Source organism: Pempheris klunzingeri, chromosome 13 (genome assembly GCF_042242105.1).
Source record: "Pempheris klunzingeri isolate RE-2024b chromosome 13, fPemKlu1.hap1, whole genome shotgun sequence".
NCBI lineage: Eukaryota > Metazoa > Chordata > Actinopteri > Acropomatiformes > Pempheridae > Pempheris > Pempheris klunzingeri.
In genome coordinates, this window is record NC_092024.1 from 15,384,818 (window position 1) to 15,404,512 (window position 19,695).

The 19,695-nt window shown below is 42.9% G+C and overlaps 2 protein-coding genes across 4 annotated transcripts; one reads left to right on the forward strand and one right to left on the reverse strand.

Annotated features, from left to right (window-relative positions):
- Nucleotides 1–248: 248 nt before the first annotated feature.
- Nucleotides 249–15,843, forward strand: ptpn21 (protein tyrosine phosphatase non-receptor type 21). Of its 3 annotated transcripts, XM_070842034.1 has the most exons (20): nucleotides 249–410; nucleotides 1,272–1,580; nucleotides 2,983–3,152; nucleotides 3,640–3,737; nucleotides 5,023–5,090; nucleotides 5,177–5,247; nucleotides 5,730–5,817; nucleotides 5,945–6,033; nucleotides 6,584–6,671; nucleotides 7,014–7,093; nucleotides 7,216–7,323; nucleotides 8,060–8,120; nucleotides 8,283–8,364; nucleotides 8,496–10,009; nucleotides 10,842–10,982; nucleotides 12,031–12,249; nucleotides 12,885–13,013; nucleotides 13,118–13,352; nucleotides 13,478–13,638; nucleotides 13,736–15,843. In XM_070842034.1, exons 2-20 carry the CDS (start codon nucleotides 1,401–1,403, stop codon nucleotides 13,862–13,864), a joined length of 3,711 nt encoding a protein of 1,236 aa, XP_070698135.1. In that variant the 5' UTR covers nucleotides 249–410; nucleotides 1,272–1,400; the 3' UTR covers nucleotides 13,865–15,843. The 3 variants fall into 3 exon arrangements, with proteins under 3 accessions (XP_070698135.1, XP_070698138.1, XP_070698136.1); XM_070842037.1 differs by lacking the exon at nucleotides 10,842–10,982; XM_070842035.1 differs by lacking the exon at nucleotides 7,216–7,323.
- A 1,067-nt stretch (nucleotides 15,844–16,910) lies between these two features.
- fam98b (family with sequence similarity 98 member B) lies at nucleotides 16,911–19,515 on the reverse strand. Its single transcript, XM_070842912.1, has 8 exons — nucleotides 19,393–19,515; nucleotides 19,089–19,237; nucleotides 18,480–18,608; nucleotides 18,213–18,388; nucleotides 17,905–17,985; nucleotides 17,700–17,816; nucleotides 17,275–17,442; nucleotides 16,911–17,180 (listed from the first exon to the last, which is right to left on the reverse strand). Exons 1-8 carry the CDS (start codon nucleotides 19,428–19,430, stop codon nucleotides 16,911–16,913), a joined length of 1,128 nt encoding a protein of 375 aa, XP_070699013.1. The 5' UTR covers nucleotides 19,431–19,515.
- Between the last annotated feature and the right edge of the window lie 180 nt (nucleotides 19,516–19,695).

The following is a 19,695-nucleotide window of genomic DNA, read 5'->3' on the forward strand; positions in this document are numbered from 1 at the left end:
GCCACGGAGGCACTACAATGCATAATGAGGCGTCTGCTCAGGAAACTACGGTAATCCATGTTTTTTTTTTTTTTAAATGAAATTCTAGAAGAATTAGAGCATATTCTTGTGTAATTCGGTGGTTGATCAATCGCTGAAGCACAGTTATCAGAGTGTCGACCCGCGGATGTAGAGGGAATACGCTTGTTGCTCTTCCAATCCCAGGAAGCGAAACACGCTTGGAACTTGAGTGAACTGACGGACCCAGAGGCATGGGGTGCTACGGTAGTTTAGGTCCAAAAACAAACCAGACAAATGAGCCGTTTATAACTCCCGCAAGTATAAAAAAGTAGTTATCTGTTTAGCTCGATGGCGGATTCACTTTGGACGGATTCCCAGTTGGACTGCTGAACTGCAACCGGTGGCTAACGGTAACGTTAACGTCTTTTTTGCCCAAAATATTTACCGGCGACGTCAGCTTCCCAAGGGTGTCGTCTATTTGCTGGAAGAGAAGTTAGCGTGCTAACATTGAAGCTAATTTAACAGCAGCTTTAGTCAACGATTCATGTTGAGACTTTTAAATCTACCATTGGAAAAGTAGTTAGGCGGTCAGGAAAATGGCAAACATTTGGAGCAAATTAGTTTGAACGTATTACTCAAGTTAGTTAAGCTGTAAGTAAGCAAAATAGCCTAATTTACAATGAAATGGATGAATGTAGGGACTTTGCAGTGTTGTGCTCGTCAGAAGTGGCTGGCAGCCTATTGAATCAGGTCGCTCTTGTCAGTGCAGGGATCAGACTATTCACCGGAATGGGATTAATTTAACCACAAGCTTGGAAAAACGGCTAGCAAAACTTGTTGCAGACATCGCTAATTACACAGGTCAGGCAGCCTACTGCACACTGTCGCATATCATATAGAAGCAACAGTTCTGTTTGTAATTGTTTCTGCAGAGTGCTAAAACCAATAACACGTAAAGAACTGACTGTAAAACAGCGTTAAATCCATTTGGTAGCAAATCTCAGATAGCTAAGTTAGGTAACTTAAAAGAAAATGCCACATTTAAGAGGATTACTTAACGTTCAGTCTAATGTTTGTCTAGTCTGGTTTCAGGGGGACAGATCAGTTGTGAACTTGTACCATATGCTGAAGTACCATCCCCAAATCCTTAAAATAGTGCTGAGTTTGACCACTTAAATTGTTGTTTTACATCCCCGTTTTCCAAGACTGCACTTTACTACTTTTGTTGCAGTAATTTAGAGATTTTTTTCAGATGTGTCTTGTCTTTTCAGATCCGTCTCTTGATGATGAACCTCATGACTTGGAGCACTGACACAGTTTTCGAGGGGACAGCAAGGAGAATAATTTCTCTGGACTAAGTGAAGGACCCCCCCCCACCCCGTGTCGAATAAGTGTGAAACATGCCCTTGCCATTTGGCTTAAAACTCAAAAGGACTCGAAGGTATACTGTTTCAAGCAAGAGCTGTCTTGTCACTCGGATCCAGCTGCTCAATGGAGAGTTTGTTGAGTTTACACTTTCGGTGGAGAGCACTGGGCAGGAATGTTTGGAGGCAGTTGCTCAGAGACTTGAGTTAAGAGAGGTATGTATGTGTTTTCATGCAATACAAGTGCTGATTGTTCTCTTTTATAGGCGTTTTTGAGACTCACCAACTCTGCAAGAAAGTGTTTTTGTAAAGGTTGTCTGCTGGTCACACTCACAGCAGAAACTCAAACCAATTTGTTTATGTATTGAATAAAATCTCTGAGTTCGGATTTTATCAATGACATACTTTGCATCTATATGTAATCACATATGTGCAATCAACTCAACACACTCATTAGCAAACACATTATCTATGTTTTCCAAATTGTCATTCAAACACAAAAGCCAGCGCAGACGTAGCATGAACATTATAGTCAAGAAAAGTAGTTCTGAGTCAGGATTGAGTAATGTACCAAGCTTCATGTCCGTGTTTGGTCACTAGGGTCACAGAGTGACACCAGCTGTTAATGACGAACTGAAAGAGATGTTAGCCTAGATGCTGTCATACCCAGTTACACCTCAAATCAACCACACAGACTTGCACTAAGTGACAGTCTGCTTTTTTGTCATTGGTGTGGCTAGTGGTGTGGGTGACAGGCCTCCACTCTTATTCAGTTTTTCTAGTATGTTTGTTGCGCGTAATGCCATATTGTTGTTCATGTGGTTCTTTTTGAATGTCAGTCATAGAAAAGATGTGTAGGTCCTGTCACTGTAATTGGTGTAGGAATTAGATTTTATATTTAGACAAATATTGGTATTTGTTTTCAGTGATAAGACAACCAAAAGTTCACTGTCACGCTTCAAACCACTGCTAATTACATGGTTGCTCTACAAGGGTAAATAGGTCTTGTGTTTGAAAATCTACATTGATTCAGACCGCCTAATTTCTTGTTATTGTCTTATTATTCTTTCACATTAGCATTAAAAAACATTTGTTTAATGTTTAAAAAACGCTTACTGCGATTGCTATTTGGCATAAAAATTGGCTAGTTATTTTATAGTTGTGGTTTGAGAGTGGCTGCAATCACAATAGGTCTCTTTCAGCTCGATTGTCCCTCTACAAACAGCAAGCCTACAGGGGTTACTTTTCTTACCAGTGTTCATTGTGAGATGTTCAGACAGTCACAAGACTTAACAAGGATTGCCAACAGCCTATAAATCTAGACAAGTATGCAATGCTTGGACTTTTAGGTCCACATATGTTTTAAATATTATTTTGATAAATAGGGAAAGACTTCAAGATATCTGCACTTAAAATAAGTTAACTAAACAGGGGGCATGTTTATTGATCCCAAACAGTCAAATAATAGTGTTATAAAGTTTGATATATAATATAAGTTTTGGTAAGTGTGCTTTCCCTGTAGTTTACTTAAACCTGAATTGTTGTGACAGATTTACAGGATGTCTTTCCACAGCATGGCTCAGGTGTAATGTTTGTGCTTGCTTTCCTTGCTTGTCAGATTACGTACTTCAGCCTGTGGTACTTCAACAAGCAGAACCAGCAGAGATGGATTGACTTGGAGAAGCCCCTGAAAAAGCAGCTGGACAAGTATGGGCTGGAGCCCACAGTTTACTTTGGAGTTGTGTTTTATATACCCAGTGTCACCCAACTGCAACAGGAGATCACAAGGTGATGTTCCATCAGTGGCACGATTTGTCTTTTCCAAGCACCTAACTTTATTAGCTTCAGATCAGTTGTCTTAAAAGAATGACAGGCAGAAAGTCGTTCTTATTTATTTATTTTTTTTAAATGTTATTTTTGTTTTACATTTTTTTATTCCTGTAAATAAGCTTTTGTCAGGCTACAGTGGCCCACTGGGCAAGAACTTGATGAAGCGTCTTTGATCCACAGTGGTCCCCTGAAACAAACACCAGTTTATAGTGACATCTTCTTACCGTCTGTTTTTTTTTTATTGCAAAAATCCAAGCAGAGAAGTATCAAGTATTAATTGTTTAAATAAGCTATGGGTTATTTTAATATTCCTGTATTACGGACGTTTTTTTTTTTTTTTTTTTACTATAATGACCTCTCAGCTGTTTCTGTAAAGGTTGCCATATTTGGTTGTTGGCTGCTTGTCTATTCTCCACTCTTAAGTGACCCCCCCTTTTCTCCACAGATATCAGTACTACCTACAGCTGAAGAAGGATGTCCTGGAGGGCAGGATCTCATGCTCACTAGAACAAGCTATTCGTTTAGCTAGCTTGGCAGTGCAAGGTAATGTGAATGTATGGTACTAGCTATGTAGCAGAAACTTCTGTTTGACAAGCAAGTGTCTTTTGGCATAAGTCTCAATGTGGTGAAATCCCACGCAGAGGAATCACTGGTGCAATTACAAAGTAGCTGTTGACAAATTATGATTTCAGGCAACACCCTGCGAGACTCACATCGTACATCTACAAAAAGTACTGGAAACACTGGGGCTTTTTTTTTTCTTTTTTCAATGATTTCTGCACAGGAGGCATGCGCCAGTTCCTTAAGGTCATTGCCAAACTCTGCACATTTGCTAGAGTTAGGCTAGAAGTAAACTGCAATAAGCCTAATAATTCTCAAATACTTACCTTTTAATTGCCATCAGAGCAGGAGAAAAAAACATAGTTTCTTCTCGAGGCACAGCTAGAAAAATGGGACTGAATTTCATTACTTATTGTTGAGAACTACATATGCTTTTTTATATCCCTTGTCTTTTAAGTGTCTGCTGCTTACAGTAGTCTGTTTGAAACCTCTGTCCTGGTTTTCATGATTCTTGTCATATACAGCGCTTAACAAGCACCATTAAACCTTAAACCAGCCTATTAAATTGGTCAGGGGTTTGCGTGTGAATGTGAACTCCCCCTGCATGGGCTTTAGCCCTGACACGTCCTCCAACTTTTGCCCAGCCAGAAGAATCTCAGACACTGCTGGCAAAGTTATATCAGGCACTGCAACTTACTGGCCTGGGTGTTAGCATAGCAGAGCTGCTGAGATCACTTACTGTTGCAGCCATTTTCAAATGACTGGCCAGCATGCAACATGTGCTTAGAAGGAACGCCCTTAGAAACTTATTGCAAGTTTCCCTAAGATTTAGTCACTCCCTGAGTTGTTGTGCAGACTTTGCATTTATGCTGTTGCTGCTAAGTTCCTATCTTGTGTCCCAGTTTAGGATATTTTTCAGTGCAGGGCAGTTGTAGCTTTTGAACAGTGCTGATGCGTGGGATACTCGACATTGTTGTGAATGTTGCCAGCACTGACTGAAGCTGGTACCACTTTTGGACCTCTATGTTGTCAGACGCTGAAGCAATTCCCTTTCATAACAAATGAGCCCCTCCCATCCTAAAATTAGTCTTCTTGTCATCACACACTGCAGCTTTCCAAAAGGCATTACACCATTCTGAAGTTCTTGTCTATTTTTCCCTGTACTAAATGCAGAAGTGAATATGTAATTATTTTTTTTTAGAGAGCAGTGTCATGCAGAGCATGCCTAGCTGTATTTACTCATTTGATGCATCTTTTCTGTCCACAGCTGACTTTGGAGACTTCAATCGATATGATTCCCAGGAGTTCCTCCAGAAGTTTGTGCTGTTCCCTATTGTAAGCATGTGAAATGAAAAATGCAGCTCCTGTGCTCATTTGTGTTGAACATGAGCATTGTCTCAATCCTGACTGTGTCTTTGCAGGACTGGATCCAGGATGAGCGAGTGCTGGAGGAGGCCACTCAGAAAGTGGCTCTTCTTTATCAGTCCTTCAGGTGAGTAAGCGTTCAGAGCACACGCTAGCCCATTCTGTGTGTGAACCAATAGATTCGATTGATTTTTAAATACACACGGGCAAACACAGTCCTTGCATCTATCCAGGCAATCAACTGTTTTATTATCTATCATTTGGATTCATGTAGAAAGTCACTGAGACTATTTATATCTTGTGGTTTACACTTGAACAGGCTAATAAAGCTAGCTTGGTACCACACTTTTCTTTTGCTAACTCTGCCCTAAATGTTTACTCCAAAGATACTTGTTTCTCATCAATCTATCTATCCCCTTTACTCTGTAGATTTTTCTTTACTACTCAACTTGTTACCACTATAACAAACTGAGCTGCACAATGATTTTGAATGACAATACCACAAGTTTATACAGTGCTTTGCTTGTTTTTTCTTGGTGTTTTGTGTAGGTTCAGTTGGTTTTCATGATTGTTCCTTTGTGTTTTTGATGCCAAATGTGTCTTTTCCAGGGGTTTATCAGCCCCAGAGGCAGAGATGTTGTACATGCAGGAGGTGGAGAAAATGGAAGGCTATGGCCAGGAAAGCTACCAAGCAAAGGTATGTTTTCAAGGTCCCCAATACTATGCAGCATGACTAAAGAACTGCTGGCTAAAAACAATCCTCTGTATTCTTTCATCTAAAAGACTGTTCTGACTGTCTTTATTGTCTCCTTCTATGCAAACAGGACAGCACAGGCACAGATGTTAGCCTGGGATCCTGCCTCGATGGCATCTTTGTCAAACACAAAAATGGCAGGCCGCTTCTTTTATTTAGGTGAGTTTAGAAATTAATAAGAGAACGTTTGTTTGACTATTACAGCAATGCACAAAAGACCTGAAATACACTACACTAATATGAAGCACTTAGTAAAAGCTTCGTCTGGTAACTTGTGACTCTGAGCAGTGATTGTATTGAATCAGATGATTCTGTCAGTGTAGATTGAGTCTTACAACACAGCTCACAGATATTCTTAGGAGAGTTTGTCTCCTGTAATGTTCTCGAATACCTAAATGTGGCCCAAGAGGAAATGAGTCAGGTAGACTGTGGTAGCTGATAAAGGATTATAGGAGCATTATCTGTCAGTCTAGTGAGTAAGTGAACATTCTTGACCTCGGCTGAACTCTATCTATCCACGTACCATTATGAGTACTCGATACCCTTTTGATTGACTCCCACATGTGTATGTTTTTTATTATACATTGTTAAAGCAGTGCCACAGTCTCTTAAAAAATGCTGCAAGGCTTTGTGACCAACATAACGTCATGTGTTTTTTCACCGCTTCCTCTTCCTCTCCTCTGCCACTGTGCTTTAATTGGCTGTGTAGGTGGAATGAAATTAACAACATGAGTCACAACAGGTCCTTCTTTGCCCTGGAGCTCGCCAACAGAGAGGAGAGTGTTCAGTTCCAGACCGTAAGTCTCTGCTGCCGTCGCACTTTCTCTTTAGCCATCCCCAGGGGCATTTCTGTCCCTCATTGGATTTAGCAAAGTATGAAATCGCCTTCGTCCCGGAGCTTACCGTCAGCTAGCCTTAACAACGCACCTATGTTTGTGTGTAGGTGGGGCTGTAACTGGGTTTGTTTGGGTATGTTACGTATGTGTGGGTCATTAAGTCACATACCATTAGCTGAAACTCAGTGCATAAGTATTTGAGGTCATGCACAGGAATGGCTTTGCTCAGAGATAACTGAGCAAACACCACCCCTGCACTAACTGTCTCGCCATCTAATGATTTTGTTCTCCTTTTTTGTGCAGGAAGACATGGAAACCTCCAAATATGTGTGCCGGATGTGTCTGGCCAGACTCAAGTTTTATAAGATTAACAAGAGTAGCCTGTAAGTGTTTTTTTTTAACACGTCTAGCCTAGTTCCTGTCTCTCTTTGTTCCTTGTCGTCTCGTGCCTGTCTCCTCTTTGGTGTAGCCTCACTTCTATCCTCCTCTCCTCCTCTCTCTTCAGAGAGGAGTGTGACCCCCTGCCTTCTGAGGGCTCCCAGAAGTCCCTTCTCACTCTATCCTTTCCTCGCTTTCCAATGCTCTCTCGTCCTTCTCTGCCTTCTAATAAGGGGTGAGCAACATTGTCAGCCACCACCTACAGTATCCCTATCAAGCAGGTGCCAACACCCATCCCTTCCTGATTGCCTAGCAAACAATGGCACAGCAAACATGCTCTCTCCATCTGTAATGCGCCTTGGGTTGTGAAGCACAAAGTGATTGCTCACTTCATATATGTGGTTGCACCAGAAAAAAGCCTTTCTTTTAATGAGTCTTATAGGTATTGTAATCAGTGAAATGAGAAATTAAAGCAGTACAAAAAATCCACTCTTTGCACAATAAAGATGAACAGATCTTTTACATTTTTAACTTTGAGGGCATTTTAAATCTTGATAACAGTCTGTCATTCAGTATCTGTTATATTCAGGCCATTTGGTATCAGTCTTTTGGTATCAAATCTTCTTAGGTCTTACTAGGCCTGTGACTAAGGCTGCATATCAGACCTTAGTACTTGTAGAGTGCTGACTGAAATGTGGCCATGAAATATCAAATATAATAATATAATGCTTGCTCAGATTCTTAGTCTCGTTTACTTTCTTTGCTCACAAAATTTCCAGATCTAATTTACTACTTTGCTAAATTTAGACTGAAGTTTAGCACTGTTTAAACTTGACCTGGTCTGCACCTTGAAATAAATGAAATAAAGATAAATGAAAAAAGACACCGTAGGTTATTGGAAAAAGTATTATTAGTGGTAGTGCTAATAGGTTAGGTCATCCTTTTTTGATCAGCTTGTGTTTTCCCACCAGCCAAACCCAGCCCACTGTTGTCAACCCAGTCAGACGGAGATCCTCTACAAGAATATCTCTGGTAATGTGTATCTCTGCTCATGTAAAGCCATTTCAGGCTTGTATTTCAGCACATGATGTATATTAAAATCATTTTCTAGCGATGTGTGACCACACAGCTATATTTAATTCTCTAGTGTTGAGATCACATTAGCTGTAACTGAATCCTTCTCTCGTTTTACAGCCAAAGCCTCAGGCCTACATGATGCCTCCTCCGCAAATGCACTACAATGGCCATTTCACAGAGCCTTACACATCATCACAAGGTAAGTACTACACAGAGAGTGGCTTGCAACTAGGACCCTGAGAATGAGTGCATGAGATACTGCACTGTCTTGTTTTGTAATTATAATCTATTGCCATTCTTAGGATGTATTGTTAATTTGCTCCCTCACAGACAACCTGTACATGAACAGTCAGAACGGTTATTACTACCACTCCCAGACCAGCCTCGACTGCTCTCCTCTGGAATACAACAGCGGAGGGCGTTTACGTAATGGCAGCGTGTACAGCGCCCACAGCACCAGCTCTCTGACCAATCCCCAGCACTACCTTCAGCCCTCACCCATGTCCTCCAACCCCTCTATCACTAGCGATATCACCAGGCCGGACTATGTCCCTTCACATCGCCACAGCGCTCTCATCCCACCTTCCTACCGCGCCACTCCGGATTATGAGACAGTGATGCGTCAGAAGACCAGAGGAGCAGGAGGCGGGATGGTTTTGTCTCAAGAGCACCGGCAGAGCCACTCCATGAGGAACCTGAACATTGGAAACTCGTACGCCTACAGCAGACCAGACCCTCTAGTTTACAGCCAGCCAGAGATCAGAGGAGAGCATGGCGGAGCAGCCCAACACCACCACTATCCCTTCCATTTGGGCTCCAGCTTCCACAGCCCCTCTCCATACCCCTATCCTACAGAGAGGAGGCCCGTAGTGGGGGCAGTTAGCGTCCCAGAGCTCACGAACGTCCAGTTACAACAAGCACAGGAGTATCCAGCCCCCAACATCATGAGAACGCACGTGTACCGACCGCCTCCACCCTACCCATACGCTCATCCTCGGCCTGCTAACAGTACACCTGACCTGTCACGTCACCTGTATGTGAGCAGTAGCAACCCGGACCTGATCATCACACGGCGTGTGCATCACTCAGTGCAGACGTTCCAAGAGGACAGCCTGCCCGTTGCCCACTCTCTGCAGGAGGTGTCAGAGCCTCTTTTCAGCGGACCCCCACAGAGACACCCCTATCATGCTCAGAAGCGTAACTCCATTGAGATTGCCGGATTAGCACATAGTCTCGAGGGGATGAGAGTCAAAGAGCGGACTGTGTCTTCTTCAGCAGGTGAAACTGCCACACCCCCTCCACCCCTGCATGGCGGTCGCTCTCAGGGCTCCCAGCTCAACGTGTTTTTGGAACGCACCAAGACGGAGGACCAGGGTGACATTAAGGAGGACGTACAGTATGGACACAAAAAGTCCCTTTCAGATGCCACCATGCTGGTCCACAGTAGTGGTGAAGAAGAGGAGTTTGAGGACGACAGTGGACGCCACACTCCACTGTCTCAGGATGCAGTAGCAGCGATTGTACCTGACCAGCCGTCACAGCCGCCTCTGTCTTCTCTGGTGCTTCAGCAACAGACTCCCACAGAGCCGCCTCCCACTTATCCCATAGGCTCCTCTCTTGACCCCTCCATAACTAGCTCTTTGACCTACAAGGTTCACCCCCTGATCCAGGAGGGCGAGCCTCTGTACCTGCTGTCAGATTTACGACAGCCCAGGATTATGCCCTCCGTCTCGGAGGGAGACCTGAGTGGACAGGCCAAGCAGAAGACAAAGAAGGACTTCAAGAAGAGGCCTGTGTCTGACGTGCCTCCTGGGAAGAAAACTGTGGAAGGTTTGCCTCCTCCGGTGAGTCCTGTTTCCACTCTCCTTGTGAGCTCAGAGCCATCCTCTTGTCTTCTGTTTTTTATTTATTTTTTAAGTCAACTAATATAGCCATGTAGTTTACATTTATTAGCATAGTACATGTAAGGGATAATGTACAGTGCGCCGGATATTATTGCAAAAGGAACTCCGACAGGGTGATCCACAATGCAGCTCTTAAATCATCCTGAATTGAATCCTTGAATTATCCAACTATTTGACACAAATTCCGGACAATTTTATTGATTTGAAAATGATTTTATTGCTCCAGCTATCAGAACTGCACCCATAGACATTTCTATTTCTCCACCTCTGAGAGATATTATATTTGCCCTGTAGTGTTATTTTGAGTAACATTATTCTATTTTATTGCTAATATATCCCAACATTCACTAACACTCCTGCTTTATTTTGCTCTGCAGCTGCACTGTAATACCTCAGAGAACCCGGTTCCAAAATGCAAAAAACTTCTCCCAGTGTCTTTTTCTGTTTTTGAAAATAGTATGTGTAGGCTTGCGTTTCTTCCTCATCAACACAACATGTCAGTGCTCCATAAAAAGATCACGAGTCTGCAGGCACAAAGTATTTGAGGAGGTTTCAGTGGCCAGTTTTGAATGACGCAAACGGGCTCACTCTGACACGTGTTGAAAGAATGCAGTATGACTACCTCGGAAAACCGGACAGGTGACATTCTCCCAGATAGCACCCAGCGAGACGGTGTTGTCCCTCCCCTCTTGTATACCTGCACTCCCTCTCTGTGAGGCCCACACACAGTCATCCTCACATTTTCTCTGTCTCTACTCTGTTGTTATACCAGGGCATGAAGAAAGCAGCTAGGTCAGAGGTGAAGAAGATGGGCCCTCTGAAGGTGGCCCATCTAAATGGCCTGTCAGTGTCCAGGCAGCCAGTGCATGACGAGGTCAAGGATGAGCCTGAAAGAGCCTCCAATGACGAGAGGGTAGGGCACTTCACAGTTTTTGATTTTATCAGTGGTTCGCTTCTTGAAAAACGGGCTTGTAAAGCAAAAATAAATGTAATGTTTAGTTTTGGCGACTGAAACTTACGAGATATGTGAGGTTTGTTACATTTTGCTTGTGTGTTGTTACTTACTTGCCGGTTAGGAAGGTTGCTTTGGCTAGAAAAAGAGATCATGACCAGGAGCTGCTGGTAGTGTTTAGTATTTGTAACCTCCTGGTAGGTGAGGTCCGGTTATGAAGGATACATGAAGGAGAAAGTCTTCGTCAGTGTGCTTGCTCTCGACATTAACACACAGCTGATCTCGTCAGCCTTGTTAATCTTGATGCTTGTTGCTGTGACAGTGAAGGTTGATTCGAGACACTTTGTACATTAATTAGCTCTCCGGCTAATGAAGTTGTCACTGTTAATAATGAATCACCTGTGAGCATACCCAAAGCTGTAGGCTATTACAGTACCTGTAAACCTGGAGTTCACTGAGTCGTCACTCCAACACATGGCAGTTGTTTACCTCTTTATTTATTCAAATCAATACATCATCCATCTATTTATCATGCACAGAATTCAAATCAAATTTTCTTAAAACATAAGCATCTTAAATTAGTGTTTCACAAATAAATGTTACATATTTGTACATTAGTTTTCACAGATTTTTACAGATCAATGTAAATTGTTTTCTACTCAGATTTTATGTCCTCATGTATCCAGAATTTGGTGCGTCCTTTACTAAACTACGTCCTAAACTATGTCCTCTTATAGGAAGCTCAATAGTTTAAGGAAATAGAAAGTTAAACTATTGTAATAGAAAGTATGAAAGAAGAGAAAGTATTTGATTCATTTTTTTTGTCACTGCTTGTCACTTAATAAACTACCAGGAAATGATACCGTGCATCTCATCATTTATGCATTAATGAAATTAAACATTTCGGCCCACGGCAGTCAAAATGAGGTAAATGGGTTTATGAGTCAGGACAGCGTTATGAATGTCAGTGATGTATTTACTATTTCCTTGTTTTCCTTGTGTGTGTCAGTGTAAAGTGCTGGAGCAGCATATGGAGAGGGGAGAGCTGTTAAAAGAGTACGAGAGTATCCCAAAACGGCGTCCATCAGGGGAATGCACCATCGCCCAGCTGCCAGAGAGCGGGGACAAAAACCGCTTCCAAGACGTCCTGCCTTACGATGACACCCGGGTGGAGCTGGTTCCCACTAAAGAGAACAACACAGGCTACATCAACGCATCACATATTAGAGTAAGCTGTGCAGACATGTATCATAACACTTGTAAACCACTTGTAAAGGATGTTGTTCTCAATCACAATAACGAAGCGTTTATGGCATTTTAACCCTCCAGAGGAAGGAAAAGGTTTGGTTTAGCTGTTCATATCTGGCTGCTTCTTGACTACATCAGAAAATCAAAATATTTTTGAATTATTTTTTTTATTACTACTTTTCAATTTGCAGCATGCAACAAAGTCCATCCAGCGAATGGCGGGATTTTCAAAATAAAGTCAGTTAGAAATAGTTTCCATAAAGAAACTGAAGTTGTGTTTTGTTAACACTAGACTCTTCCTGCCGAGCAAGTTCCCATGTCTGTGTTACACACCCAACACAATGTATTAATTAGTTATAAATTTGTAGTCTCCAAGTTGCCTTTGATGAAATCACTTGGATTACTCGTACAATAGTTTAGACAGGCGGAGTAGCACTCCGAATGACAAGTAAACTGACTTTGACATGCAAAAGAGTTCAACTTTAAGCCTTTATGACCTCATTAAGAGAATTATTATTATTCCTGAAGGACCAGAATGAATAACGTTCAGTTGAACAGTAGCAAATGATTCATATGACTAATGACTTTAAAAATCCTCATGTCCTGTCTCATTAGGTAACAGTAAGTGGACAGGAGTGGAGCTACATTGCCACACAGGGTCCCCTGACGAACACGTGTCAGGACTTCTGGCAGATGGTGTGGGAACAGGGTGTCTCCATCATCGCCATGGTCACTGCTGAAGAGGTGCGTTTATTTCACATTTACAGCTCCACTTTTTTTTTTTTTTTTTTTTTTTTGTCCTCATCATCACCCGGACTGACCTCCTTTATGTCATCTGCTTCTTCCAGGAGAGCGGCCGAGAGAAGAGCTACCGCTACTGGCCCCGGCTCGGCTCACGACACAACACGGTGACGTACGGTCGCTTCAAGATCACAACGCGGTTCCGCACGGAGTCGGGCTGCTACGCCACCACAGGGCTGAAGATCAAACACCTCCTGACGGGCCAGGAGAGGACTGTGTGGCACCTGCAGTACACAGACTGGCCTGACCACGGCTGTCCTGAGGACTTCAAAGGTTTCCTCAGTGAGTGGGATCAGTATCCGTTTATCCTTTTATGATCGTCTTGCTTTTATGATCAAATATCTACCCGTACGATGGAAAATATGAGTAGTAGCTGTATTATTTTATTGTGTGAAATCTTCTTCCAGCCTACCTGGAGGAGATCCAGTCTGTGAGGAGACACACAAACAGCATCAGTGACCCAAAGAACACCAACCTACCTGTGCTGGTCCACTGCAGTGCTGGAGTGGGACGGACCGGAGTGGTCATCCTGTCTGAGATCATGATAGCCTGTCTAGAGCACAATGAGGTAAGCTGGTCGCAGGAGCTGCAGTACAGTTTTTCCGAGTTACGACCACATCTGGTGTGGTTTTCTTGGTTCACACTAAAAGTCTCGTCTGTTTCAGACGCTGGATGTCCCAAAAGTCCTGTTGAAGCTGCGCGCTCAGAGGATGATGATGGTTCAGACCTTGTCTCAGTACACCTTCATCTACAAGGTCCTCATCCAGTATCTCCGTAACTCCAGGCTCATATGAGCATGAGCGTCTGTCCGGCCCAGCTTCAGGACGGAGTCGGCTCCAGATTTATACCAAACTGCACTGCAGTGATGCAGCTGTATAAATCTGCCCGACGTAGCGGTCAGTATTTGGCGTTAAATCAGGCGAGGCTGAAGGAGAGACGTGGATGACAGAAGCGATGCCATGTGATGGAGCATTAAGACTTACGAGCTGCCTCTAAACAGTATTATATGTATTATTTTTTACATACATCATTGCTTAATAAAGCCCAGCACTTTTACAGTACTTTGCTGTACATAATGAACTAATGTTAAGCTGCATAAAAAAATCTTTATTATAGATGTGTATCAGAAAAAGTTGTATTTTCATTTGACGAAGGTCTCTTTTTAAATAAATATGTTTCTGATTGCCGTTTGGTAGCTATTGGTTCTCATAATGAAGGACTTCTCTATACTAATGAAGACAGAGAGGATGAAACCCTGAAAATATCAATCGTCTCATATGAAGGTTTGACTGCGGAGCTCAGATGGATTTTAACTTAATCATGTAGCCTCTTGTGGTGTAGACAGATGTTTGTCCCTGCGTTTAACTTAAGAATATAGAGATTTACATTCAGCAGAATTCTGTAAACCCTGAACCCTGTGATTCAGCTGCTGCTTGGTGAGCAGTTTTCATGTTAAAGGCCCAATACACACAACTAAGCATCTGCTAAAAAAAAAACAATTCTCTCAGTGCCACAAAGAGGGTTGGGAGATGATGGATTAGTCTGAAAATCCTGACTGATGGGAGGTAAAGGTGCATTGCACAGGTTCCAGAAATGTTTAGTTGGCGAGTGAAGAAAAGGAATGACAGAGCAGGTTTTTGGGTGGAGAGTAAAACTAATTTTCCATTTCCATTACTTTTTTTGTAAAATCACGAGAACTCTGAGCAAGATTAATCTACTTAATTATTTTGTCATGACAAAGTGCCTGAATGTCTGCATTGTGGAGTTGAAAGGGCTGCGAATTTGTGCACAATATGAAGGAAAGAAAGGAAGTTGTTCCATTAGTGTCATTTATTGCTTGTTTGATTGCAGTGATATGTGTTTATTAATGCCAGTTGATACATTTGAGAAACATCTCAGCATAAAGAGGAAACGATAACGATCGTGAGACCTCTTAACTCGACTTAGAGCCCCTAAATTGAGACGGTCTGGTCTCTGCGTCACTGTGAAGCACTGAGACAGAATCAAGGCTGTTTGACAGTATTCAGATGTTACCAACAGTCCTGAACAGCGTGTTGGTTTTCACCTCTGCTGGCCGCAGTGCTCAGTGTTGGTGTGAAGCAAACAGTCTGACATACAGACCATCTCTAGTTTCAGAGTCCTGGTCGCCACGCTTGTTTTCACTCCAGTAAGAAATGTCAACACTTCCTCGTTCACATTTGACCGCAGGACAACTGCAGATGGTGTTTAGAGCTCAACTATGAAGTTCACCTGTTCAGAAACCACAGCTACAGGCGAAACCTACATTAAGTTAAACATTTTCCACAATTTGATGGATCGTCAATTCAAGGCGCCAATTTAATTCATGACGTGGCCAAAGTGATGTAATCCCTCGTGTGTCTTACCCTCATGTTTTTGTCGGTGTCAGACTCGTGACTTCTCTTAACTGGAGAAATATCCGCCTTAACTTACAGTGACGTGTTATAACTGGATATTTTTATGGCCCATGTGAATTTAGTTTGGTTTTGTGTTTTTGGTTTTTAAGATACTGATTGAGTCTTAGCGTGGAGACTGAAAAGAGTGATTTTTGTGGCCAAGGTGTAACTGTTGTGTCAATGTACAGGTTTGTTGTTCATAATGTACACAGTGTAAAATTCTGCTTTTATGAATATCAGTTATTGTACAAACTATGTAAAAAAAACAAACTATCTATTGAACAAAAATGGTATGCCATTGGAAAAAAAACAATTGTAGAAAAACTTTTCAGCCAAGAATAAATATTTGGAAATAAATGTCTTTTTTTATTTAGTTTTCGTCAGTGTATAGTGCCACCTTGTGGTGGGGATCAACCAGTGGGTCTCACTACTTCTGTATCTATTAATCACATTGACCATAAGAGTTTACATTATTGGAGATTTTTATTAAATAAACTCAGGTGAAAGAGGATCACAGTCATGATTGCTGGTACAGAATCTACAGGGGAAGGAAGCGAGAGCTGATATTTTTCTGTCCGAACTGTAAAACTCTGGATTTAAAAAGTCTCTTGTCTGTGAGAGAGAAGCAGAGGATCACACAGTGGGACGACAGTGTGATTTAGACGTCCAGCCTCCTCGTCTTTAAGTCCAGTCCTCTTAGAGCTTGTTCTCGAACAGGTAGCAGCGGTTTCAGTCATGTGGCCCGTCTACGTTTTTATTTTTGATCATCGTCATCATCCTTCACTTTATCCTTAAATCCCCTCTAATACTTGAATTACATGAGCATAAAAGACAAAATATTACGGTGAAAAAACTTGTAGGAAATCATATGTAGTGTGTTTGTCGCCGTGTCCCAGTTCCATCCTACACACCAACTGTATATAGTACATCAATATTTATAGTATTCTGTGTTGTTTTGCAGTTTGTATTAAAGAGGTTCATGTTTTAACAGTTGTTAAATGGAAATGTTTTCCACCTATGAGCAGCTCCTCCAGTGTCCACTGTGGGAGAACAGGGCCCATTAACTGCACACTCAAAAAATACTGCTCTAAGTTTAGTTTGATCATGTTTACGTTGTGAACTCAAACCTCCTCAGAAGCAGTGTGCAGTGTGGATGTGGGACACGGCTACAGTATTATGGCCCAGTGCGCATGCAAAACAGGTTGTTTTTGTACAAAATAGCACTTTATACTAGTTTTAACTTTTAAAAAAATACTGAGGGGAATAATTTAAAAAGCAAAATGTAACAAAAGTATTATTGATCATCTAAACTGCCATCAGATAAAACTGTTTTCTCCACATAAAACAGAATTGAGTTCAATCTTCATCAGTTCATCTTTAAAAAAACAAAGCAAAAACAAAACATACCAACACTGGAGAATAAAAATTAATACTGGTACCGTCCTCTCTTTCCTCCATGTCCACCATGTCCTCCTTGGTTCCAGCCACCTCCTCTCCAACCTCCTCCACCACCACCACCTCCTCCTCCCCAACCTCCTCCACCTCCTCCTCCTCCCCAACCTCCTCCACCACCACCTCGGCCCCCCCAGCCACCGCCTCCTCCATCTTGTCTTTTCTGCCAGGGCGGCATCTCAGGAGGCGGGGCTTGTATCTCAGAGGGACGTCCTCCTCTGTCGGGGACCCTCCCCATCAGGACCTGTGGATGAGAGAGACAAGAGCAAAGGTCACGTCGGAGGAAAACATCAGCTTGAAGGCATTTATTGGGAGTGGGGGGGTACGTTCTCTTTTACCTTGTTGACGGCACAAGCCGTCTTCTCCCTGGTGGAGCCGCTGCTGGTCTTCACCACGTTGCAGATGTCTTCTCTGGCGGCCAGCAGCTCGGCCATGTCCACTGTGGACTGTGGCCTCAGGGAGTGTCTCTTAGGCTGGTAGGCCCTCGCCATGCTGTCCACCTTCACCTGAGCAAACCACAAGAGGCGATAAGATCAGCTGCTGATGAAGAAAAGGCTCTGCTCACAGAAATGAAAAGTTCTAGTAAAATCTTAAGCACAGAGCTAAAATGTTCTTGTCCTGCTAAGTGCATCACTCAGTAAAAGCAGAAGTCACAACTTATTTGACATGGTTGCACTCAGTGTTTGGGCTCAGACTTGTGATTTAACAATGAGCAGCTGTCACAGACTAACCATATCTTCCCATAATAATTGTATGAACGTGCCTTGGCTCTGTCTGACCACCCAAATGACTGAACTGTGACATCCAGCCGTTTGATCAGCATCCTGCGCCGACACTCGTACTCTGAACACAGGTGTGTGTTTATGTTGTGCAGCTTCTCCTGCGGAGATAAAACGGCAAAGACTCATTTAGTTTCATTCAAATACATTTTGCTTTCTACAAATCACACTAGATGTTTATGTGCTCACCCACTGTTCACTGGATAGAGGTGCCTTCAGCACTGGGTTACCAGTGGAGCCATTGGGAAGATCTTTGAGTACTTTATTGACCTACAATAGAAAATGTACAAACAGCGATTAATATAAACAGAAGTGACTTTTTCCCCCAAACCAGGAATCATATTTAATAGGAATGTTAATTACAAATGGTGTAATGCACTGATTTTTGATTTCATTTAAGCACGGACAGAATTAAATCCCCGTAGTTTTAATAATATAGTATAACAGCACCTTCCCTCTGATAAAAATGTACTGAAACAGGTGTTAAATAGTCCCACCTTGTCTTGGACTTGAGAGAAAACTCCTGCTGCGTCCTGTCCTCTGGGCTCTGGCAGGTTCAGAGTTTCACAGATTACCAGGAGCTCCTCACCCGCCGGACTCCCCTCTTGCGTTTTACCCGAGACTCCTCTGCTCGTCACGATCTGAGCTGCCTGGAGCTCGGAGCTCAGGAACACTTCACGAGAGACACACAAAAGCCATCGAGTTACTATCGGACCACAGAGAGAACGCGGTGACTGGAGTAAGCGGCCCCGCTGAGTACATACGGACAAACTTGAGGTGATCTTTGGTGTTCAGCTCGCTGCCCTTGAGGATCCCCGACACGACTTCTTGGTAAGGACAGTGCAGCTCCCTGAGGAGGCCGCTCATCTCCAGCTGGAGGCCGTCCATGTCGTCTACAGGAAGAGACCGAGAGGAAAACAGGCTGAATCAGGCTGTGATGGCGTAAAATTCAAGCACTTTAAAGGGTAAGTACAACTAAAACTTTCCAGATTCTTGAAGCTTAATTCTTACTGAACATGCAATTGCAAATAATTAAAGAATTACTACCTACACCAATCAACGCTTATTGCCACTTTATTGTACTAGTTGTTCATATTTGCGTTCATATTTTTTATCATGATTATCTGTATGGGACAACACACAAATAAGATGTCAGGATCACTTCATCTTAAATATCAAAAGATTGTTAGTTTACATGAGTGACTGTGTAGATGAATCACCAGACTATGTTTGAAAATCAAGCATTTTTAAAGGAGTATCTTCTAGCAGCTACAATGAAGCTTTCTTTCCCCCAAAAACTTTCCAGACTTTGCTGGACCCCTCGGTGGGACAGCTTTGGACATCAGAGGCGATGTGGTCGCGATGTGGCTCACCTGGACCGGACGCGATGCTCTCCTCCAGCTCACAGAGCGGCTTTAACCTGGTGACCAGCCACCTGCACAGCTCCACGTACTGAGGGGAGGACAGGCCTCCCTCTGCGGCGCCCAGCAGCGCCTTCTCCTCCAACAGAGGGCCGTCGTAGCTACGAGAGAGGAGTCAAGTCACCACCAAAACACCCACATGTCAGACCGAGACGCTGTTGTTCACGACTACGTAACGCAGTCACTCTGTATCATGTATTTATCATTATGTTTAGCTACACAAGTGCCGCACCATGCTAGCAGTAAATTAGCTTACCCGAGCTGCTCCAGCGAGTCCAAAATGTCGCACTCCATGTTTGAATCCGCGAGGTTTTTACGTGTGTTTGTCTACTTAAAACATGACCAAGTTGCAGGTACAGCAACGTTTTAGCATCCATTCATTTTCCGGCGGCGCTCTCATGCCTCCTTGCTGTTCCGGTTACGTACGTGGACCGCAGGGAAACGTGCGACTGTCTAAGAAAGGTTCCGCTGCAAAGGTTCCGCTGCGGCACGAGGGGAAGTTTGCAGAAACACCACGAGAGAAAAGTGTTAAATAAAAGCTTGATATTAGGAAATGATG